The 22,220-nt window shown below is 34.6% G+C and overlaps 1 protein-coding gene across 4 annotated transcripts in view; it reads left to right on the top strand.

Annotated features, from left to right (window-relative positions):
• Nucleotides 1-22,220, top strand: part of COL24A1 (collagen type XXIV alpha 1 chain) — a 392,042-nt gene that overhangs the window by 176,520 nt on the left and 193,302 nt on the right. For all 4 annotated transcript variants that reach the window (XR_007721823.1, XM_050772561.1, XM_050772480.1 and 1 more), the window contains exons 22-25: nt 4,181-4,234; nt 5,300-5,344; nt 10,481-10,534; nt 13,792-13,836. Coding sequence is in view for 3 of the 4 variants with exons in the window: in XM_050772561.1 (XP_050628518.1) it covers nt 4,181-4,234; nt 5,300-5,344; nt 10,481-10,534; nt 13,792-13,836 (198 nt within the window). In the remaining variant the exon portion in view is untranslated. The remainder of the gene's footprint in view (nt 1-4,180; nt 4,235-5,299; nt 5,345-10,480; nt 10,535-13,791; nt 13,837-22,220) is intronic.

Raw genomic sequence — 22,220 nt, 5'->3', positions numbered from 1 at the left:
ATTTATTCTCTATCTCCATGAAATCAATATTTTTAGCTGCCACATATGAGTTGGAACATGCAACATTTGTCTTTCTGTGTCTGGCTTATTTCACTTAATATAATATCCTCCCATTCTATCCTTGTTGTTGCTAATATAGGATTTCATTCTTCTTATGGTGGAATAATATTCCATTGTGTATAATATACTACATTTTCTTTATCCAGTCATCTGTTGGTGGATACTTAGGTTGATTCTGTATCTTGGCTATTGTGAGTAGCACTGCAATAAACATGAGAATGCAGATTCTGTCTCTGATATACTGACTTTCTTTCTTTGGGATATATACTCAGCAGTGGGATTGCTAAATCATATGATAGTTCTATTTTTATTTTTTGAGGTGACTCCATACTTTTTGTCATATTAGCTGTATTGATTTACATTCCCACCAATACATCACCCTTTCTTTGCATTCTCACCAGTATTTGTTATTTTCTCTCTCTTTAATAGTGATCATTCTAACGAGATGATATCTCATTCTGGTTTTGATTTGCATTTCCCTGATGACTAGCGATATTGAACATTTTTTCATTTATTTATTGGCCATTTGTATATCTACCTTTGAGAAATGTCTACTAATTAATGTCTGATATAAAAGGAGAAAGGAAACTGGTATTAAGTTCCTGTTATATTCTAGGTATCATTTTGTTTATTCCTACAGCAACCTTACAATGCTGATGGTAACATGATTCTACAGATTAAGAAATAGTTTACATCTCTAGTAAACTGCAAAACTGGAGTTCAGATCTGTACTCTACTTCCAGTTCTGCACAGTTTAACTTTTTTAAAATTTGTATTTAACAAATGATAAATATGAAACATATGTGCACAGCTTAAACAATGATGATAAAACAAACCCTATAAAGGATATTAAACAGAAAGTTAGAAGCCCCTTGTGTGTCTCTCTCTAATTGTGTCTACCTCCTCCATCTCTGCATTTAGAGGTAAATATTCTTTTGTTTTGGCCATGCTTTTAGCATCTGTATATACTCCTACAATATCTGGCGCTTTGAGTGTTTTGTAAATTCATGTAAATGGAATTCTACTATACATATTCTTCAGTGACTTTCTTCTTCCATTCAATTTTGTCTTTTCATCTTAATCCAGGTTGATACATATAATTATAGGTTCATTTTTAATTTACATTGTATAGTATAACCCACTATATAGATATACTGTAATTTTTAAATTGATACTGCTGCTGATAAACACTTATGGTCTTTCTTGTGGTTGGTTTGCACAAATGCTCCAGGTGCATCTGTACACTATGTAAATTCCCATTTAAGGATTCAGTATTCTATAGATGACCATTAGATCAAGTTTGTTAATATTAGTATTTAAGTTTTCTCTATTCTTGTGGTCTTTATCTGCTTGACTTATGGAGAAAAGTGTCTTGAAATTTCTCTCTCTAATAGTGGATTTGCCCAACTCTATTTGCATATTCATCAATTTTCACTTTTTATACTTGGAATTCATGTTATTAGATGCACAAAAATTTATGCTTTTTATCTCTTCTTGATGAATATAACCTTTAATCATTATTTAGTCACACACTTAAATAATGTAGTTTACCTTCAAGTCTGCTAGATCTAATAATAATGTAATTACATCAGCTCTTTTGGGCTGGTAAATGCCTTGCATATTTTGTATTTTAGGTGTGTTTCTTGTAAATGACATATAACTAGATTTTTTTTCTTTTAACCCAACTTTCATTTTTCCTTTAAGATTATAATTTTGATTTTGAAAGAAGAGAGAAAAAGAAGCCTAGATTTGCCTGCTTCACTGAAAGGATTATTTCTGGTTCTGGATAAGTGGTTCCATCCCGAGTAAATAGTTTCAATGAGAAAGTTAGGGGGGACCTCATTTCCTTTAACCAGTCAGTCCTCTGCAGGTTACACTCTGGATATGGAGCTGAGCCTGTTTTTTTCATGCACACCCTAATCTTAATATTGTATGTTCTTAGAGCCTTTTGAGCCCCAGAAGTTGTTTATAATTTTTTATTGTATGCTTATTTTTATCTACAAGTTTTTATTAGCCTATTATAACTCAATACAAAATCATTTTCATATATTAAAAATATTCTAATCCTCCCAGAAAGGATTTTGCTCCTTTTTCTAAATTCTTATTTATACTTTGCATATACCTCTACTTCTATTACAACTCTTAAAGTAGTAAGTTTTATTTTAAAGGACCATCTCCCATAATAAATGATGAATTCATTGGAAACAGGGACTCTGTCTTACTGATAATTGTATACTTAGGGACTAATATTGTGCTGTTAATTGAGCCTTATACATAGTAGAAAATTAATAAAATGTCAGATGAAAAATGAACAAACAGATGAATTAAGTGATTAAACTAGCTGACAGGTGGTAGAATTCAAATATGACAACATTCTAATTCTGTACCTCCAGTCAGTGTAGACACTTAAAATCTTTCACTTTGAATTCTAAAAGAGCAGTTTCAGATATTGAAGGCAGTTTGAAATCATTGTATCAAATCAGGATTATTTCAGTTGTAAGTGGTGGAAACCTGGCTTAAACAGGCTTACATAAATACATGAAAAGTTCAGGGATTCAATCACAGCTGAATTCAGGACCCTAAACAATATCAGAAGAGCCCAGTCACTCCAACTCTCTCCATTTGTTGATTCATTGATTTCATTCTCAGGCTGTCCCCTGGATGGTTTCCCACTGTTCAGTTTTACCTCATTTTTAATGCTATTCCAAGCAGTGCCACTGAAGTTTGAAATGTGCTTCAGTTGGGCTGAGTTGGGTCCCTTACTCATTCCTGGACCAGTCATTTTTTCTGGGGATGTACAATACACCGACTGACTTAGATCTCTGTCACATGTTCACAGTCACAGTCGGAGGTGGAGTCACCTCCCCTCAAACAACATGCACGAAGAGTGAAGAGAGTTTTTCCTTAAGGAAAATTAGGGTGCTTTTGCCTGTAAAAGGATTAACATATATTGGACTGGCATGAGGCACAATATGCCCATTTCCATAATCTAATCCATATCTTACTTTTAAAAATAAGAAAGCTGAATTAAAAGGTTAGGTTATTGCCTAAAGTAATACAGTTTCTTGAATGGTGCTATTTATGTAATAAGCTTACAATACTATATTATAGACTTTTAAACTGACAGAGAGTTTTGTTTTTATTGTGTTAAAGTACAGCAAGTATAGAGTAAAATATAACATGAAGGAAAGATTCCCATGTAGTTTGTCACTTTGCTGCATTTCAGAACAAGATCAAAGTCACCTAATAGATTTGCTCTTTGGTGTAGTTATTTAAAAATTATGTAAGTACAGTTAAAAATTAGATAAAACTTCTTAATGATTATAAAATGACTAAAAGCAATCATTCAAACTATAATTCTAAAAATAGACTTAGAACCTTGCTGGCATCTTGCGTCGTTAGGAGAACAGAACTTATTAAGAAAATGTGGCCATGTTGAATAGACGTATACTGTTTTCTGATTTAAGACTTTTTAAAAATAGTTACTTTGAAAGGGTTTTCATTCAGAGAGCAATTGATTTTTAACAACATGTATTTTGTTTAACAAAATACTTTTTTAGTCTTGAAATTTCTAGTCAAATTCACACTCACTTTCTTCTGCAAATTCCTCTTCTCTTTTTGTCATCTTGTAGCAAAAAGGGAAATAAGTTGAAGAATATTCTTCAACTAATGAGTAATGAAGAACTAATGCATTCTTCAACTAACAAATAATGAGTTCCAGACTCTGCAGATCTCTTAATAGGTATTAAAACATTATTTGTTTCTTCCATCTGTTTTCAGACTTTGTGAACACTCTTTTTATTTTACTCTTATCAGTTTAACAATTGGCCCCATTGCTTCCATTTTAGAAATACTTTTTCTGAAAAGGTGTCTGGAGGTTGAAGAATAAAATACTGAGCAGATTATTTGAATATTAACTTACTGTTTAAAAATAAGTTTATCCTGTGTTTTTGGATGCTTTGTTGTTTTCTGCTTGTCTATATTGCCACCCATTTTGAGAACTTCTTAATGGGAAATGAATGGTTTCAAAGAGTATTGTCCATCTCCACATTAATGCTGATTTATCAAAATGTCAGTTAATCTAAAATTTCTATTGTGTGCGTTTATATTGCTTTTATAGGGACTCCTCGGAAATAGAGGGCCTCCTGGACCTCCTGGTCTCAAAGGAACTCAGGTATGGAAGAAGTGATATCCAGTCAGCTTCAGCAAGGTTTTTAGTTAAAAGTTTCCCTTTTTATTTCTTGTGGGCCTTCAGTTTTTGTTTAAACACTATCAGATTTCCAGTTACCATTTTATTTATTTATTTAGACAGAGTCTCGCTCTCTTTCCCAGGATGGAGTGCAGTGGTGCAATCTTGGCTCACTGCAGCCTCGACCTCCTGGGCTCCAGCAATCCTCCTACCTCAACCTTCCAAGTAGCTGGGAGTACAGGTGCACCACCATTAGCCTGGCTAATTTTTGTATTTTTTGTAAAGACACAGTTTTGCTATTTAGCCAGGTTGGCCTACTTCTGGCCTCAAGCAGTCCTCCCACCTAAACGTCCCAGAGTGCTGGGATTACAGGCATGAGCCACTATTCCCAGCCTTCAAGTTGACACTTTATTTTGTCAGTTATGGAATAGAATTTAGAATCATTTTACAGTGTTCTGAATTCATTAAATGATTTATGTTAGCGGTATCCAGTGGAATGTCTGAAGAATCTGAACCCAGAATCTCACTCATATATACTAGAATTTATATTTACTATTTGTGACTACTTAATATTTTTGAACCAATAAATTATATTTTACTTGAATTGTGAATTGAGCAAAATGTTTACCAAATAAATAATATATACTATATGATTCTAGGGAGGTCTGTATGTATTATTCAGAAAGCAATCAACTATTTTTTAAAGGTAAATCAGTATATTTAGTAAATATGTCTGTAAATGTAGTAAAAACACTTACTGCTTTTTTTTCTCTTAGAGAATTATGAATAAAAACTTTTAATTTTTTTCTATATTCATCTTCAGTCTCTATCCACCCATATAGTTTTTGGTCCTTACAAGAATGCACCAGGTTCACACAAAAAACTAAAGTGTTGTGGGGGTGATGGAGTTCAAAGTACAAGAAAATAACAGCATTATTTTCATCACATCTCAGAATGAGCCTCACATTTTAGAATAAATAGAGAAAATAAGAGTTTACATTTTTAAATACCCATTTTAGGCCATAATATGTTCTGATTTTTGTTTTTAAGGGAGAAGAAGGACCAATTGGACCCTTTGGGGAACTGGGGCCACGAGTAGGTATTGTATAATTTTCCATAAGTGGTTTTCTTGAAAATAGCTGTTCTATAAATGTTTTTAACATCATAACATTTTACATTATAGTGAAGGACAAAAATGAAAACAAACTATAGTCATAAAATGCCCCAAAATAAAATAGGCCAATAACTGGAAGTCTCAAAGATAGTTTGAATGATGTTATGCCTACTGTGTAGTTACTTGCTATTTTGGTGGTTTATAGACTTAGTAATTTGTGCAAATTGTTTATAAATTTCTTGAAATGTAAAGGGAGCTAAATACTTTAGCCATTTTAGTAATATTCTGAGATTTCCTGTTTCTAAATGTGTTAGTAAAATTATGGAAGGCTAATAAGATGTATTTTCTGCCAGTGTTTTTGTCAGATAATACCATGGGTAATATGTGAATTGTTTTCAAGTTCTAGAAATGAATTATTTAAAAATTTTTGGTATACATGACCAAAGTTTACCTTATGAAATGATTAAGTTATATGTGTTACATTTATTTTAAGAGGCATTAGACTCATATGAAATACATCTCATTTCTTTTCTTGACAACATCATAAAGTACTGGTTCTTCTTCTTTTTTTTTTTTTTTTTTTGAGATGGAGTCTCACTCTGTCATCCAAGCTGGAGTGTAGTGGCGTGATCTCAACTCACTGCAACCTCCACCTCCTGGGTTCAAGCAAATCTCCTGCCTCAGCCTCTCGAGTAGCTAGGATTACAGGCGTGTGCCACCATACCCTGCTAAGTTTTGTATTTTTAGTAGAGATGGGGTTTCACCATGTTGGCAAGGCTGGTTTTGAACTCCTGGCCTCAGGTGATCCGCCCACCTGGCCTCTCAAAGTGCTGGAATTACAGGAGTAAGCCACCATGTCTGGCCAAAGTACTGGTTCTTAAAATGCTTTTACATTTAAAAAGACTGTAATTATTTCTTTCACAGTTTTACCTTACTAGCACATATATTGCTACTATCCCATTGGGGGTAAAAAAGAGTTTTCATTTTTTTTTTTTTTTGAGAATTATATAACAGAAAAACTGGAATTTGAGCCCAATAAAATTGATCTTATTCAAAATTTACTTCCTTTGAAAAGAGGAGAACCATATTCACCTCTGGTCTACACAGTCTTAATATTAATAATTACTGTTGTTGCTATTCGTTGAATATCAATTTGGGGCCTAATATTGCTATAAGTGTATGAATCATCTTTAATCCTGAAAACAACTCTGCAAGATATCGTTCCTATTTTTAGATTTGAAAATAAGGTTTTAATATTACATGTTCAAGTATAACACGATCAAATCAAAATCAATACAATATGATAGAATTTAAGTAGGACAAGAAGTTATGATTCTGTTTCTGATACTCTGAATCGCTTGATTCCAAAGACTTTGAAAATGTGCTGATACCAGATTCCAGTGAGATTCTTTCCATAATGTAAATATGTATAACTGTATCTTAATATCCTACACAGTGCTTGAAATAGTATTATTAAAGATAAAAGAAATGTCACACTAAGGCTCTTACCAAGCAGTGGAAATAAAAATAGAATTGGTTTTGTAAATATCATAGAAAAAATCTAATAATTCAGGTTCTTAACTCTATTTCTTGTTCTGTGTGTCTAACTTAATTAGAGAACAATTGATGTTTAATAATAATAGGATGGTTTTCAGTTCTTTGCTTTGCTTTTTGCTTGTTAGGAAATTATTCGATAATTTCGAGCAGGCAAAAGCAAAAATTAAAATGTTTTGACTTCTAGTCTAATAAGACTAGAAGTCTTAAATACAGTTGTAAGTGGCTAAATCTTTTATGTGTAGTAAAAACAGAATGTGAGCCAGAGGGTTGTTCTGTTCCACTTTAAGAAGAAAAAATATGAGCATGTCTTAATTGACAACAGCAATAAAATCCAATATAGCAGGGGTCCCCAACCCCCAGGCCATGGACTGGGCATGAGCATTACCACTTGTATTAGTCAAGGTTCTCTAGAGGGACAGAACTAATAGGATATATATAAAGGGGAGTTTATTAAGTATTACCTTACACAATCACAAGGTCCCACAATAGGCTGTCTGCAAGCTGAGGAGCAAGGAGGACCAGTCGGAGTCCCAAAACTAAAGAACTTGGAGTCCAATGATGGAAGGCAGAGAAACATCCAGCATGGGAGAAAGATGCAGGCTGGGAGGCTAGGGCAGTCTCGCCTTTTCACATGTTTCTGCCTGCTTTATATTTGCTGGCAGTTTATTAGATTGTGCCTACCAGATTAAGGGTGGATCTGCCTTCCCCAGCTCACTGACTCAAATGTTAATCTCTTTTGGCAACACCCTCACAGACACACCCAGGAGCAATACTTTGTATCCTTCAATCCAATCAAGTTGACACTCAGTATTGACCATCTAACTGCCTGAGCTTCACCTCCTGTCAGATGAGCAGCAGCATTAGATTCTCATAGGAGCAGAAACCCTGTTGTGAACTGTGCAAGCAAGGGATCTAGGTTGTGTGATCTTTATGAGAATCTAATGTCTGATGATCTTCTGAGGTGGACCAGTTTCATCCCGAAACCATACCCTGCCACCTCATCTGTGGACCTGCTCTCCCCTACTGATCTTATCCTCTATTCTTTTCAGCTACTCTCTGCTACAGTCATACCCTTTACTTTGTCATTACCAGTGATAGCGACCTCTCATTTTCAATTTTAAACTTCTCATTTCCCAACCACCATCTTTCTTTCTAATACATTCACTCTCATTATCCAGTCTAATAAACCCAATAGGAATGTCAATGCATTGATTCTGCTGCTTTTCCATTGTGTCTTGTCTCCTTTATGATCACAAATTCCTCATCTTGCTTAAAACATTATAATTATTCCTTTGATTACATTCTGAATTCTGTCTTCAAACCTATTTATTCTCTTGCTTTTCTAAGTTATTACTTTATACTTTGTTTCTTCAAACTCCGTTCAGTTCTCTCTCATCCTTATTCTTAGCCTTTGCCTGGCATCCTACTTCCCTGAGAAGATTGAAGTAACCAGAAGAGAACTTACAGTTTTCTGCCATTGCATGTACCCACCTTCTTCTATCTATACTCTGCTTTCTTTCCTGTTGTTGTTGATGAGCAGGCCATTTTTCAAGCTAAGGAAAACTTCCAGTTGTTTGCTGCATACTCTGTCCTCTTGACTACTCAAGATAATTGGTCCAACAGTTCTCTCTGTCTCTGCTATATTTTCTCTTCTCTACACGAAATCATTCCTATCAGCATATAAAGCTGCTGCTATTCTTCCAGCTTAAAAACAAAAACAAAACTTTTTTGGTCTCAGTTTGCCTTCCAGGTGTTACCCTATTTTTATCTTTCCCTTTTCAGTAAAACTCCTCAAAAGTGTTGTCTATACGTGCTCTTTCAGTTTTTCTCTTCCCTCTATCTGCTTAAACCACATTTGTTCCCACCACTACAATACAAATACTCTGATCAATACGATCAGTGGTTTCTGTATTGCTGGATCCAATTGTCATTTCTCAATCCTCAGAGTCCTCTTATTACTCAATACTTCTATTCTTCAGAATTTGACAAGATCACTCTCTCCTCCTAGAAACAATTTCTTTACTTCCATGATTTTCCTCCTAACTTTCTGGCACAAATTAAATTTTTTCTAATTTCTTCAAATTCTAAGTTTTGGAATACCCCAAAGCTTGGCCTGTGGATTTCTCATTTCTATCTATACTCACTGACTAAATGAGGTCATCCAGCCTAGGGCTTTAAATACCATCAAAATGCTGGTGGTTTCCAAGATTATTTCTTCTTATCAGATCTTTCTACCTGTTAAATTCTGAACTTGTGTAAATAACTACCACAAGATCTCTCCATTTAGATGTCTAACAAGCATATCAAACTAAAATGTCTAAAACTTAGCTTCTTATTTACCCTCCAAACCTGTTTTCAGTCTTCTTCATTTCATTTGGTCTGCTACTCTTACATTAAAATCCTGAGATTCATTTTTGACTCTTCTCTTTCTCCCACATTTCACACATGACCCACCAGCAGTTCCTGGAAGCTCTACCTTCATATTATATCCAGAATCTTGCCACTCTGCTACCACCCTGATTCACACCCCCATCATCTCTCACTTGGATTATTGTACTAGACTCTTATTCAGACTCTCTTCTTCTACCCTGGAATCAAAGTGATCCTGTTAAAACTTAGATCTTATCAGTTTTCTCCTTAAATCTTGTCTAAGGCTTCCTGTCTCACTCAGATAAAAGTCAAAGTCCTAACTGCAACCTACAAGGCCCTATGTGACCTGACTTCTCATTCCCCATTTCCTTCTTTGACTTCAGCACTTTACTGGTCTTCTCCTCTCAATTCTTCAGCTTCTCCTGATTTCTCCAACATACTACACACATTTTAGCTGTAGTGCCTGTGCACATGCCCTTTTCCTCGGCCTGGAATACTTTTCCTTCAGATATCCATATAACTTGTCCCTTTCTTTAGGTCTTTATTCAAATGCCACCAAACTGCCAACTCCCCCAGGGAATGGCACTCGCTAGGGAAGTTGGTTGAGAGTCAAGGGTCACACTCTTCACAGAACCCTGGGATCTCTCTTCTCTCCTTAGGCCTGGGGAAGTAGCTTCGCTCTCTCTCTCTCTCTCATTGTCATCAAAGACAAGTCAATTCTTACCTTTAGACTCTCTGAAAACTAAAGTAAGAATACAAGTAATCTGCAAACAACTTTTTGGTGAGGTCTTCTTTCTGGAATCTTATGAACACTTTCAATAAAATTCCCACAACAGTTTATATATCCCTTCCTTGCTTGATTTGTTGCCTTTCATATTACCACTACCTAACATACTAATATTTTACTAATTTTTTAAAACGTTATTCTCACTAAAATATAAGCTCTATGAGGGCAGGTATGTTTAGTGCAGTCCTCGATCCTCTGCATCTAGAACTGTTCATGGCACGCAGTAGACAGTTGGATATTTGTAGAATGAATGGCGAATGAGTATGATGAAATACATTTATCAAATAATGTTAAAGTGTTTAATTTTATAAGAATAGTCTAAATTTCATATATCTTAGGAAACTTTCAAAAATGAGAATGACTAAACATATATACTTTCTTCTTTCATTCTGTTCTGTTCTAGGGAAAACCAGGTCAAAAGGGGTATGCAGGTGAACCAGGACCAGAAGGCTTAAAGGTAAAGCAACTGACTTTATTGTCAGTTTTAAAATATAATTTTCAGAAACATAAAATTGTGACTTTCATACAAATATGAAATGAACACATCAACTTAAAAAGAACCGGTAAGATGTTAAAACTGTTACGAAGAGCAACTAAGAATCTGTATCTTTATATTTGTATCTGTTTATATGCAGGTTGAGTATCCCCTGTCTGAAATGCATGGAACCAGAGTGTTTCAGATTTCAGGTTTTTTTGGAGTTTTAAATATTTGTATTATACATGCTTACAAGTTAAGCATCCCAAACCAAAAATCTGGGTTTTTGCTCCAATGAGCATTTCCTTTCAATGTCATGCTGGTACTCAAAAAGTTTCAGATTTTGGAACATTTATTATTTCAGATCTTGGATCTTGGATGCCCAATCTGTGTATCTGTGATTATGTCTGTATCTATATTCTATATCTATGTATGTGATTTAATAAAGAAACGTTAGGATAAGATTTGTGGGTTGCATACAGGGCAATAAACCATAACTTCTGGGGTTATCAATTCTACTGGGTAGAAATCTACAAGTTCATATAACTTTACTAAGTCTGGATCTTTTAATCACTAGTAAACGGTGAGTCTAAGTATATTCACTAGATAATCACTGAGTAACCTTCATCACTTTATGATATTAAGAAGATGTATCACTTACTATTTACTTTATTTCCAAGCTCTTGGATAATTTTTTTATAACACCAACAAATATAAAGTAATGCAATGGTTTATTACAAACAGAATTGAGACCTGAAAGAAACTAGCTTATAAGAATTGGTAAGTTTTGCAAATTTAAAATTTAACTATAAATTGACGTAGTCACAGCATTTTTACTAAGTTTCCTAAAGCTAATTTTTTTAATTAAATTCATCCTTTTTATGATGCTGGAACCTAAGGAAAAGCTAAACAACACTTTTCGAGCTTGATAAAGAAATATGAGCTAAAGTATGTTTTAATGTATCAGTATATATGAGGCTAAAGTTATCCTGGGGCAGAATATGTGTACCTGACTCTTTCTCAAGTTACATACAAAAGTCCTCTGAAAAATAGGGTAGTAGTATTTATAAACAGAAGGCTTAATCAATTCGCCTTTACTGGGATTAACAATTCTCCTTTACTGGACTGCCAAATAGTGCTAGGAAATCCAACTGTGAGCTACCATCCAGTGAAATTGGCAAGAAACAGAATCTTAGTTATTTTTATACTTTCTCTCCCTAGAATCACACCAGAATCTAGGCGGCTTCTGTGTTACCTAGTAAACAGAGGAAATTTTGTAATGTTCATTCCTTCCTAGCTGTCACTGAAATTTGCGTTTCAGTACATCATGTAGCTATTAACTGAGACCTGGCACTCCCTCGGGGAGTTGGTTAAGGAACACACTCTTCATAGAACCCTAGATCTGTGTTCTCTTTCTAGGCCTGGGGAAATAGCTTCTCTCTCTCTCTTTCGTTGTTGTCAAAGACAAGTAACTTCTTACCTTCAGACTCTGAAACTAATAGTACATTTTATTTAACTCAAGATATCAAAATATTATATCCTTTAAACATGTAATCAATATTGAAAATATTAATGAGATGTTTTATATTCTTGTTTTGTAGAAAGCCTTTGAAATCTGATGCATTTTTTTATACTTATATCACAATTCAATTGAGACCAGCCTATTGCAAATATTCAGTAGCCACACATCATTATTGGCTACAATATTGTTCAGTATCTTAACATCTTACTGTTCTACACTGGAATATAATTATTAATGTTTAGACAGTAATTGATTAATTTTAGACATAACATATTTAATCTGTTTCTGTACACAAAATGTATATTGCTATTAGAGTGTGTCTCTGTGGTACTTTGAACTTAATCTTTCACCTTTTGTTAATCTATACCTTTGCCGATGCCATTCCTCACCACCAAAAATGGCCCTTCCTCATTACCAGTGTTAAGTATCCCATATTTTTCAGGGCCCCGCTTACAGTTTCATAATCCATTATTTGAAATCATTAATGTTTGGATTTTTGAAAAGTAACATGTCGCATATAGTATATTTTATTTACCACTACCAGAAGGGTGTGCAACAGCATACCATAATTAGATATATTAATATTTCTGTAGTGAAATGTAAGGATGTTCAGATTAATTTGAATACATCAAGACTATAAATGGCCTTATTCAGAACAAAATAAGCTTTACTGCCAAATCAATCCAAGTTAGGTCAAGTTTGCCACCAAATGAGTTGTGAAAAACTCTGAGTTTTCAGAGCATTATGGACTGCAAAATTTTGTTTCAGAGGTTATGAACATGCGTTACTTCTCCAGTGATGCCAGCTCTAGCTGTTCCAGTTCACAGGGTGCCTGCTCCTAGAGTACTTAACCTGTCCCATGTATTGTTCTATTTGAGCAAATAGAATATCCCTGTGGGAAAGACTTTAATTTCATTCTTCTTAATACCTTTCACTGTGCTTACTACTCTGTCTTTTACAGAGTACACCTCAATAAAGATTTTATTTTTAAAAATTTTATCTATAAAAGTGATTAAAAGTCACGAATAGGAGAATATTTTTTAAGAAAATAGATTATTACCTGATATGGTTTGGATTTGTGTCCCTGCCTAACTCTCATGTCAAATTGGAGGAGGGACCTAGTGGGAAGTGATTGGCTCATTGGGGCGGATTTCCGTTTTGCTGTTCTTGTGATAGTGAGTGAGTTCTCACGCAATCTGATGGCTTAAACGTGTGTGGCACTTCCCCCTTTGCTCTCACTCTCTCCTGCTCCAACATGTGAAGTTGTGCTTGCTTCACCTTTACCTTCCACCATGAGGCCTCGCAGTCATGCTTGGTGTTAAACCGTGGAACTGTGAGTTAATTAAACCTCTTTTCTTCATAAACTACCCAGTCTCAGGTAGTTCTTTATAGCAGTGTAAGAACAGACTGATACATTACTATTTGAATGAAAATAGAGGGTAGGCCACATTTCATAGAAATACTCTACCATAAGTTTTTAAAAATTTTTATTTTAAGTTCTGGGGTACATGTGCAGGATATGTAGGTTTGTTATATAGGTAAACGTGTGCCATGGTGGTTTGCTGCACCTATAACAAAGTTTTAAGTAACTGAAATTTCCTTTGCCTTTTTCTAGGTTATGACTAGATAATTGCATTAAAAATGAAAGTTGAAACTGTCATGAATAATCTAGCTTGAAAAATAACTGTTTTTGCAACTTTATATTCTTTTTTGACAGGGAGAAGTAGGAGATCAAGGAAATATTGGGAAAATTGGTGAAACAGTAAGCTTATTTTATGCTCTTATTTTTTTTAATCAACTGTAAGCATTTTTAGGAATCATATTAGCCATGATTATGTTCGCTATAATCAAGTTACTCAGAATCAGAGTAATTCTTATCTACTACAAATTTAAACTTACTTGTGATGTTTCTACTGACAAATAAAACCTAATGTACAAGAGAGAAATGAGAGAAAACACAATTGATGATGTTTTCATCCAATATAAACTATATTTGTGACCTCAGAAACATTGTTTCTAATATTTGGTTTTCAATATTATTCTGATAGCTTCAATCTAAATTTGACCTTACAATTTTTCATTAATTATATTTATTATTATTATTATTATTTGAGATGGAGTCTTGCTCTGTCGCCCAGGCTGGAGTGCAGTGGCTCGATCTCTGCTCACAGCAACCTCTGCCTCCCAGGTTCAAGCGATTCTCCTGCCTCAGCCTTCTGGGATAGCTGGAGTTACAGGTGTGCGCCACAATACACCTGGCTAATTTTTGTATTTTTGGTAGAGACGGCGTTTCCCCATGTTGACCAGGCTAATCTCGAACTCCTGACCTCAAGTAATCCACCTGCCTCAGCTTCCCAAAGTGCTGGGATTACAGGTGTGAGCCACAGCGCTCAGCCATTTTTCATTATTTAAAAACTTATTAAATTATATAATAATTTAATAGCTTGAAGATAATTTTTCTTTAGGTTTGAAAAGTTGAGGTAAACTAAGACATATTGAGTTGGAAAGTATAATTGTGTTCCTCAAATAAAGATTGAATTGTTCGAATTAATATTATTGTGGAAGAACAGGCTTCATGTTGTATTTGAATCAGATTTGTTAGAAGTAATTTTATTTTTTACAGTGAAGAAAGCCAGCCAAAATATTCTCTAACAAATGAACTTACGTAGCATATATAAAGTAGAACATTAAATTAACACCAGGAAAGTGAATTTATTTACAGAGTGTGCTAAATTAATTGTCACAAAATAGATAATTATTTCTTATGACTTAAAACATTTTTTTTCTATATGGTTGTTTTATAGGATTAAATAATTAAACAATTATAAATCTTGGTCTTGTGACAAAACAGCAAAACATTTCTGATACTGATTTTTTGTTATTAATTGTTAATAAAAATAGGAAGAGTATCTGTGTAGTCTTAAAAGATCATTGCCATACTTAATTAACCCTGAGTCACTAGAAGGAGAACTTTTTGTTCTTGTTTTTTCTGGGAAAGTTTCAAGGAAGTATTTATATGAATTAGATTATTAAAGGCTTCTAGTCAGATATGATTGTAACTTATATTTCTCTAAGGTTACTCAAATTCTGCCTTTTCTGAGTGACAAATTGCTTAAGAAATATATATAAAGTTGGTATCCAAAGTTAAAATACTAATGAAGAACATATTTTCTTAAAATAATATCTTACATATTAAACTTTTAAGTGTCATTTACCTAATAGTTTTGGACTAATTCCACACAGTATAAGAACCCACTGCTGGTACTTTCCAAAGAGGACATGGACTATCTTGGCAGGTAGTAGATTTTTGTCACTGGAGGGAAAATAACATTTATGGAACATTTGCGATGTACTAGGTATAATGCTAAGTGACATTTCATATTATGGTATTTAATTTAATTCTCAAACAGCTTTAAAAGATATATTTTGTTATTCTGGTTTTTAAAATTAGGAATCTGGCGCACATTGAGTAACCAGTTCAAAGTTATATAGCTAATAAATTACTGAATTGAGATTTAAACCCAGAGCTCCTAACTCAAAATCCAAATCTCTGCTTTATGCCATGCTTGGATGTTTTAATATTGGTTCGATAGCTATCTCATATAAATGTTGTAGAGAGTCTTTAAGCATGTGATAAGTTATTAGACAAAAAGATCTTTCCAACTTCGAGATTCTATCTTCCTTGTTAAGGAGGGCACATGAAGCCTTCTTTAAAAAATTACTGACTATATCAGGTTAATTCAAATATATAAAATGTCTGAAGAATATTTTTGTTTCTCAGTAATTCTGGCTTTCATTTTGCCTTTCTAATTTCCAAATCTTAGAAATATAGTTCATCTAATCCAGAGTTCTGTTGCCAAGAGAATTCTTGAGAGATAGGAGAAGGTACAGTTGTACTTCATGACATCTATCTTGTAATTGTAGTAGCTGATTTTTACTTTGCTCAATCTTTTTGTATAGTCATTAATTGCTTTTAACTGGCCCTTCTCCAGGTTTGTTTGTTTCTAGATTTATACTAATTGAATTCAATTTGTGATAGAGTGTGCCAAGCACAGCAGTTCTACCTATATTTCATGTCTACCTCTTGCAATTATTTATAGTATACAAAGAATTAACTTCCATAAATGTGCCCCAGATGAGTCTCTAATTTCAAAAGATGCCCTCTCATCTTCCACATTCTAGCATTCAGATGTTTAGAAGTAAATCTGGAATTATCTAACCATAATTACCAGTCTTCTGTGTCTTAAACTGTCTAGGCTGAAAGTATCCGAAGAGCTGTAAAGAAAAAAAATGTTCTTTTTCACTATTGGCCAAGAGACTAATATTAGGATCAGTAGATAGACATTATAAGGGAACAGCTTTTGGTTTAATGTAGGCAAGAATATTTTAATAGAATTTTAAACACTCAAATAGGCTTTTCCATAGAGTGATCCAACATCTTATTATTAGAAGGTTTGATGTCTTTTTTCAGTCATTTACCAGGCAGATATTTATTGATTACACCAGGCACATTTTTAAACATATAGTCCCTACCTTCATGGAACTTACAGTCTATTGGAGGTTTGACAGATATTAAATAGTCACATAAAGAAATATGTAAACTGTGATACATTCTATAAAGAAAAAGTACAAGGGACTATGACAAGGGTGCCAATTTAGATGATCAGTAGATGAGAGAAGGCTGTTTTGAGGAAATGACATATGAGTAGTAATCATAAAGAATGATATGAGCTAGCCAGGGAAGGGGTGGGGAAAAAACTTCCCTGGAATATGCAATATAACATTGTTTCCACCTTTGCCACCTACCTTGCTATGGAGAAATTACTAAATGTTTCTAAATATTTGTTTTTTTCTCAGAGTAAAATGATGAAAATAACTACCTTATAGATTTTCTTATGATGATTAAACATGATACAATGCCAGTCATGTAGTAAAAACTTGATAAATGTTAGCTGTTGTTGTGGAGGTTATTGTTATGTGTGATGGTAGATGCTGTTTCGAGGAACTGAAATAAAGTTGGTGTGGATAAACTTTGATGAACAAAGGGTGAAGGTATGTGAGATGATACTAGTGAAGGAGGCAGGAGCCAATCATTTAGGACATGTTTATCACTTTGCACTTGAACCTAAGGTCAATGAACAATTGCTAAAGGTATGCTAAGTAAGCCAATGTCATTATTTAATTTGAGGTTTAAGATCACTCTTGTTGCAATGGATTGGGAAGTTAGAACATGGCTTTGAAGACCTGAAGTAGAAGAGGATAACCAATGGGAATGCTATTGCAGTAGTCTGTATGAATGAGAAAGATGATTTAGACCAGTGGAGATAAAGAGAAGTGGATATATTTTGAAGATATTTGAGGTAACAGATTGGAGGTAGGCTGCAAATCAGGGGAGGATTCTAGTCAGTCTCCAGTGTACAATTAGGCCTTTGATAACTAAACTATGTAGGATTTATCAGGAATATTCTGAAAGCACAAGGAAATGGTATACAGAATGTCTCAGGATAATTCCAATTCTAAGAATCCATGACTTTTTTCTAAGAATTTTGATGTTTCTAGTCTTCCTCTCACCTGCAAATTTGACTTCTTTTCTCTGTCCCTTTTATTTTATTTTATTTTATTATTTTATTTTATTTATTAAATTATACTTTAAATTCTGGGATACATGTGCAAAATGTGCAGTTTTGCTACATAGGTATACATGTGCCATGGTGGTTTGCTGCACCCATCAACCTGTCATCTAGGTTTTAAACCCTGCATGCATTAGTTATTTGTCCTAATGCTCTCCTTCCCCTTGCCCCCCAACCCCCAACAGGCCTTGGTGTGTGATGTTCCCCTCCCTGTGTCCGTGTGTTCTCATTGTTCAGCTCCCACTTATGAGAACATGCGGTGTTTGGTTTTCCGTTCCTCTGTTAGTTTGCTGAGAATGATGGTTTCCAGCTTCAACCATGTCCCTGCAAAGGATGTGAACTCATTCTTTTTATGGCTGCATAGTATTCCATGGTGTATATGTGCCAGTTTCTTTATCCAGTCTATCACTGATGGGCATTTGGGTTGGCTCCAAGTTTCTCTGGCCTTTTTCTAGTTTAATTATGTCTTTCTGATGTTGGAGCAAACAGAACTAGAGTAAAGTATTTTACAGGCAGTGATTTCACAGCTTTCTTCATGAGTAGGTAATGACTCCTATTATGTTTTCTTTATTGTTGATGATGCTTAAATCAAGCAGGCCTTTTACCTATAACAGGAAAACTGGGGATGTCTTTGGCAAATAATCGGTAGGGATTTCTAGGATCATTTTCTGGTCTCATATTTTATTTTTTCACAGTTTCCTTGATTACACTGAGTTTCAGTTGCCACATTTCTGCCCCACTTGAAGATTTTCAGATGATTGCCCAGTAGTCTGGCCACATTGTTTCATTTCTTAAAACATAACCCAACTTATTTGATTTACCACAATAATTCCTTTACTTACAGACTTTGGTGAACAAAGTAAGATTTCATGAGAAATCTACTGTGTCCTCTCTGTTTTTCTGCCTCCCCTCTGGTGTGCTAATGTATAATAAATGTCCAATGAGCAGCGAGGAAGAAGAATAGAAAGGCATGGATAATCCTCAAAATCAGGTATCCTGTTTCTCATTACAAAACCTTTAGAATCATAAATCCCCTCATGACTGATTCCAAGCTGGGTTATAACCAATTGATTCAAAAGCAAAAAGAGGTGGAGTCAGTGGAGGAAGAAAAAAGAAATAAATGTATTTATTGAAGTCCTGTTAATTTCATTTAGTCTTTAAACAACTCTTATAAAGTAAGTTTTCTTATTGCATTCTATAAATGAGGAAGCTGAAATTTATTGAAATTATGTAATGTATCCAAATTCATACAGTGAGTAAGTAACAGACCTGGATTTCAAATCCAAAATTTGTATTTCCAGTTCCAAGTCACTCTTTTCTGCATCAGGTAATCATCAATTTGTCCTGTTTTAAAATTTAAAGTGCATCCTTGGGAATTAATGTTTAGGAGATGTGAAAAGGGTAAAATAAAATTTTGCTCTCTAATATCTTAAGTCCAGCTGGCAATTTACTTTTTAAAATATTGTCAAATGTTATTTGCCTCTGAGAATTATGGAAATATAACTTAATGTATTTGTGATGGAAATAGGAAAGACTTTGAAAGAGCCAGAAAAAAATATCGTAGAAGTGCTCAGCACAAAACCTCATTTGATACAGTGATTGGTTTTGCTGCCCTCTAGTAGAATTACCATGAAATTAGCTTGATACATGTTCATTTTATTTTATTTCCAATTTTTTCTTTCATTAATAATGAAATGGGAAAAGTTCCCTTATCCCCCTTGCAGGGTGTGCAATAGGGGTGTGGCTCATTTCTTTGGTGTCCCGCTGTCAAACCCCGAGGGGAAGCATGCAGACGGGGAGGTAGTGTGTAGCATTTTGGGGCTCCAATCCCATGGCAGCATCTAGGGTTGAGTGTCTACAGCTCCCAAAGCCCCATTGGGCATGTGTTACAGTGTGCTCTTTCAGCCTGGCCATCTGCAGGCGGCTTGTGTTAATCAGCTCAATTAGATGCTCTGCCTTATCACAAAGACAGAGGGATTTCTGTATCCCGGATTCTTGCCCTGGTGTACTGGAAAAATCAGATCACAGTGGACTTGGAGGATGGGTGTAAGGTTTTATTGAGTGGTGGAGGTTGTTCTCAGCAAGCCAGATGGGGAGCAAAAAGGGGATAGAGTGAGAAGGTGGTCTTCCCTTAGAGTCAGGCTGCCCAGTGGCTGGACTCTTCTCCACCCACACCAACTGAATTCCATGTGGTCTCTCCGTAGATGACCTGTTGGTGTCTGTTGTTGTGTTATTCAGCTCCTCTTGATGTCCACCCGTTTGTGTCTGTGTCTACTTAAGGTATCGGGCTTATATGAGCACAGGATGGGGAGCATGGTGGGCCATCCTAGGCACAGGCCTGAGGGTGGAGCCCTGGCTAGTTTCCCCAGCCTTCCCTACCCTGCACTTCCCCGCCCCGCTTCTGTATCAATAGGAGACTGCTAGTTTTAGAGGTACCTACCTAAATCATAAGAAGTCATATTTCTTTGAGGGAAAGACCCAGATACTGGTGGTACCATTCAGCCAAGCAGCAAGAACTGCAGTATAACGCTACAACTATGCCTAACTAGGGCCTTTGTAGTTTCAGTGCCTTTATCTTAAAGAATGTCATCTACCCCTCCTGTTTTTAGGCTACTCATATCTATATAACAGCAGTAAAGCTGTTTTATACCTTCTATATGATGGGGGTAGTAATTTTTCTCAGGCAATGGAAAGTTATATGAAATGTGTATCCATGATACATTTCATCATCAGGAGGGTGTTTACCTGAATATGATAAAAAGTAGCTACTATTTATTGAGAACTGATAATATGCCAGACACTTTGCATATATTGTATTATTTAATCCTCATAATCACCCTGGAAAATAATAATTATTATTCCTATTTTATACAAAAGGAACTTATGTTTCAGAGAAGTCAAGAAACTTGTCCAAAGTCAGGTCATATCGCAGCAGAGCTGGGACTGAAAAGGAGATATCTTTAACTTCTCACTATCATCCTGCTTCCTTTTAGCAATCACCTGAAGATTTTCAGTTGTCTTTCTAATGAATAAGTATAAACCTGCTATTACTGCATGAAGTTAGAGGTCATGGGGCCACACATACCATATTATGGTTTGAGAAACTATTCTGAAAAACCACAGACATACAAAATTATTATGTGTTAGGATCATGTATTTGATATTTATCATCTTCGAAACTGAAAAAGAATTAGACCTAGCATTCATGCACTGGTATAGAAAACAAGCTAGTTATCATACATGCCATATTAAAGAGTAATAAACAAGAGAGTACCCTTCTTAGTCTAATAAAATTTTTCAAATTGCCCAAATTGTAAAAACAATAAACTACTTCTTCAAAATAATAAAAATAAAAGAGATATTAAAATGAAATTTTGTTTTTAAGATAGCATCAGTCTTTTTCAGATGTGAGTATTTAACATGCTTACTGCCCTCAGAGGCAATTAGCCCGTTAGCCTTCAGAGTAAGGAAATGTAAATTTGATCACCTTACTTGTTTTAGAATTGATAGAAATAGTATTTTTTAATAACCTCTGGTTTTTAAGGATTTACTCCTAAGGATTATTTTTTAAAAATCACATTCAATATAATTCTGTATATGTGCCTGGGACATTAATAGTTAGAATCCTAATAGGGTTAAACATTATTATTCTGTGACTTGAAGTAAATTCATTGTCTACAAATATGTGTGTCTCATGTTTTTCTTCATCGTGTACTTATGTTTCTGTGTTTCAGAAGGATACTGTGATTTTTATAGCCAAACAAAAGGAAGATACCGTTAAAAACTAGTATTTTTCTCTTTTATTTATTCTAGCATTCAGAAGACACTTATTGAACACTTACTGTGTGCTAGAGAAAACAGTAAAGTAAGACTTGATCTTTAAGTGGTATATGATCTAGAAAATGAGAAAAGATTATACACATATTTTGCCAAAACATTAGTCCTCTTTCATAAGATACTCTAAGAAAAAGAAGCAAAAGTTATTTTGGCAGCTGTCATAAGGACATATGTGTTGATAGAGAAACTCTGGCTTTATTTTGCCAAAAATATGTTACTATTCTCTTAGGTAGGGATATTATGAAGTGTTAATCACAACTTTTGAGGAAATGGCAGCTCTAACTTTCTATATAGAAGGCCCAAGGGGTGGCATTTTGATTGGAAGAGGCTGTCAAGGGACCTCCCCTGAAGCTAGTTTGCATGAAAACTATACTGTTTGCATTTATTAGTAGTGCATTATCTTATTTTTATTTACACATCAGTAAAAATAGCAAAGGTTTCTAATGATACTTTATGGTCAGGATCTATAAAATGGAGAATACATTGCTTGTTGGTATTAAAGAATAGGATGGACTGATGGAAATAATGGAAGGGGCAAAGGTAAAGGCATTGCTTTGGGCCACCTGTTGGCACTACCACTCTTAGAGAAGATGATGGCTGAATTATAATCTGAGAGTAAAAATAGTGAAAAATTATTGTGGTTGTGATTTTTTAAAAAAGGTATTAAGGTCTATGTAAT

Source organism: Macaca thibetana, chromosome 1, assembly GCF_024542745.1.
Source record: "Macaca thibetana thibetana isolate TM-01 chromosome 1, ASM2454274v1, whole genome shotgun sequence".
NCBI lineage: Eukaryota > Metazoa > Chordata > Mammalia > Primates > Cercopithecidae > Macaca > Macaca thibetana.
The sequence above is the reverse complement of the archived record's forward strand: the minus strand, read 5'-3'. Positions and strand labels throughout refer to the sequence as shown.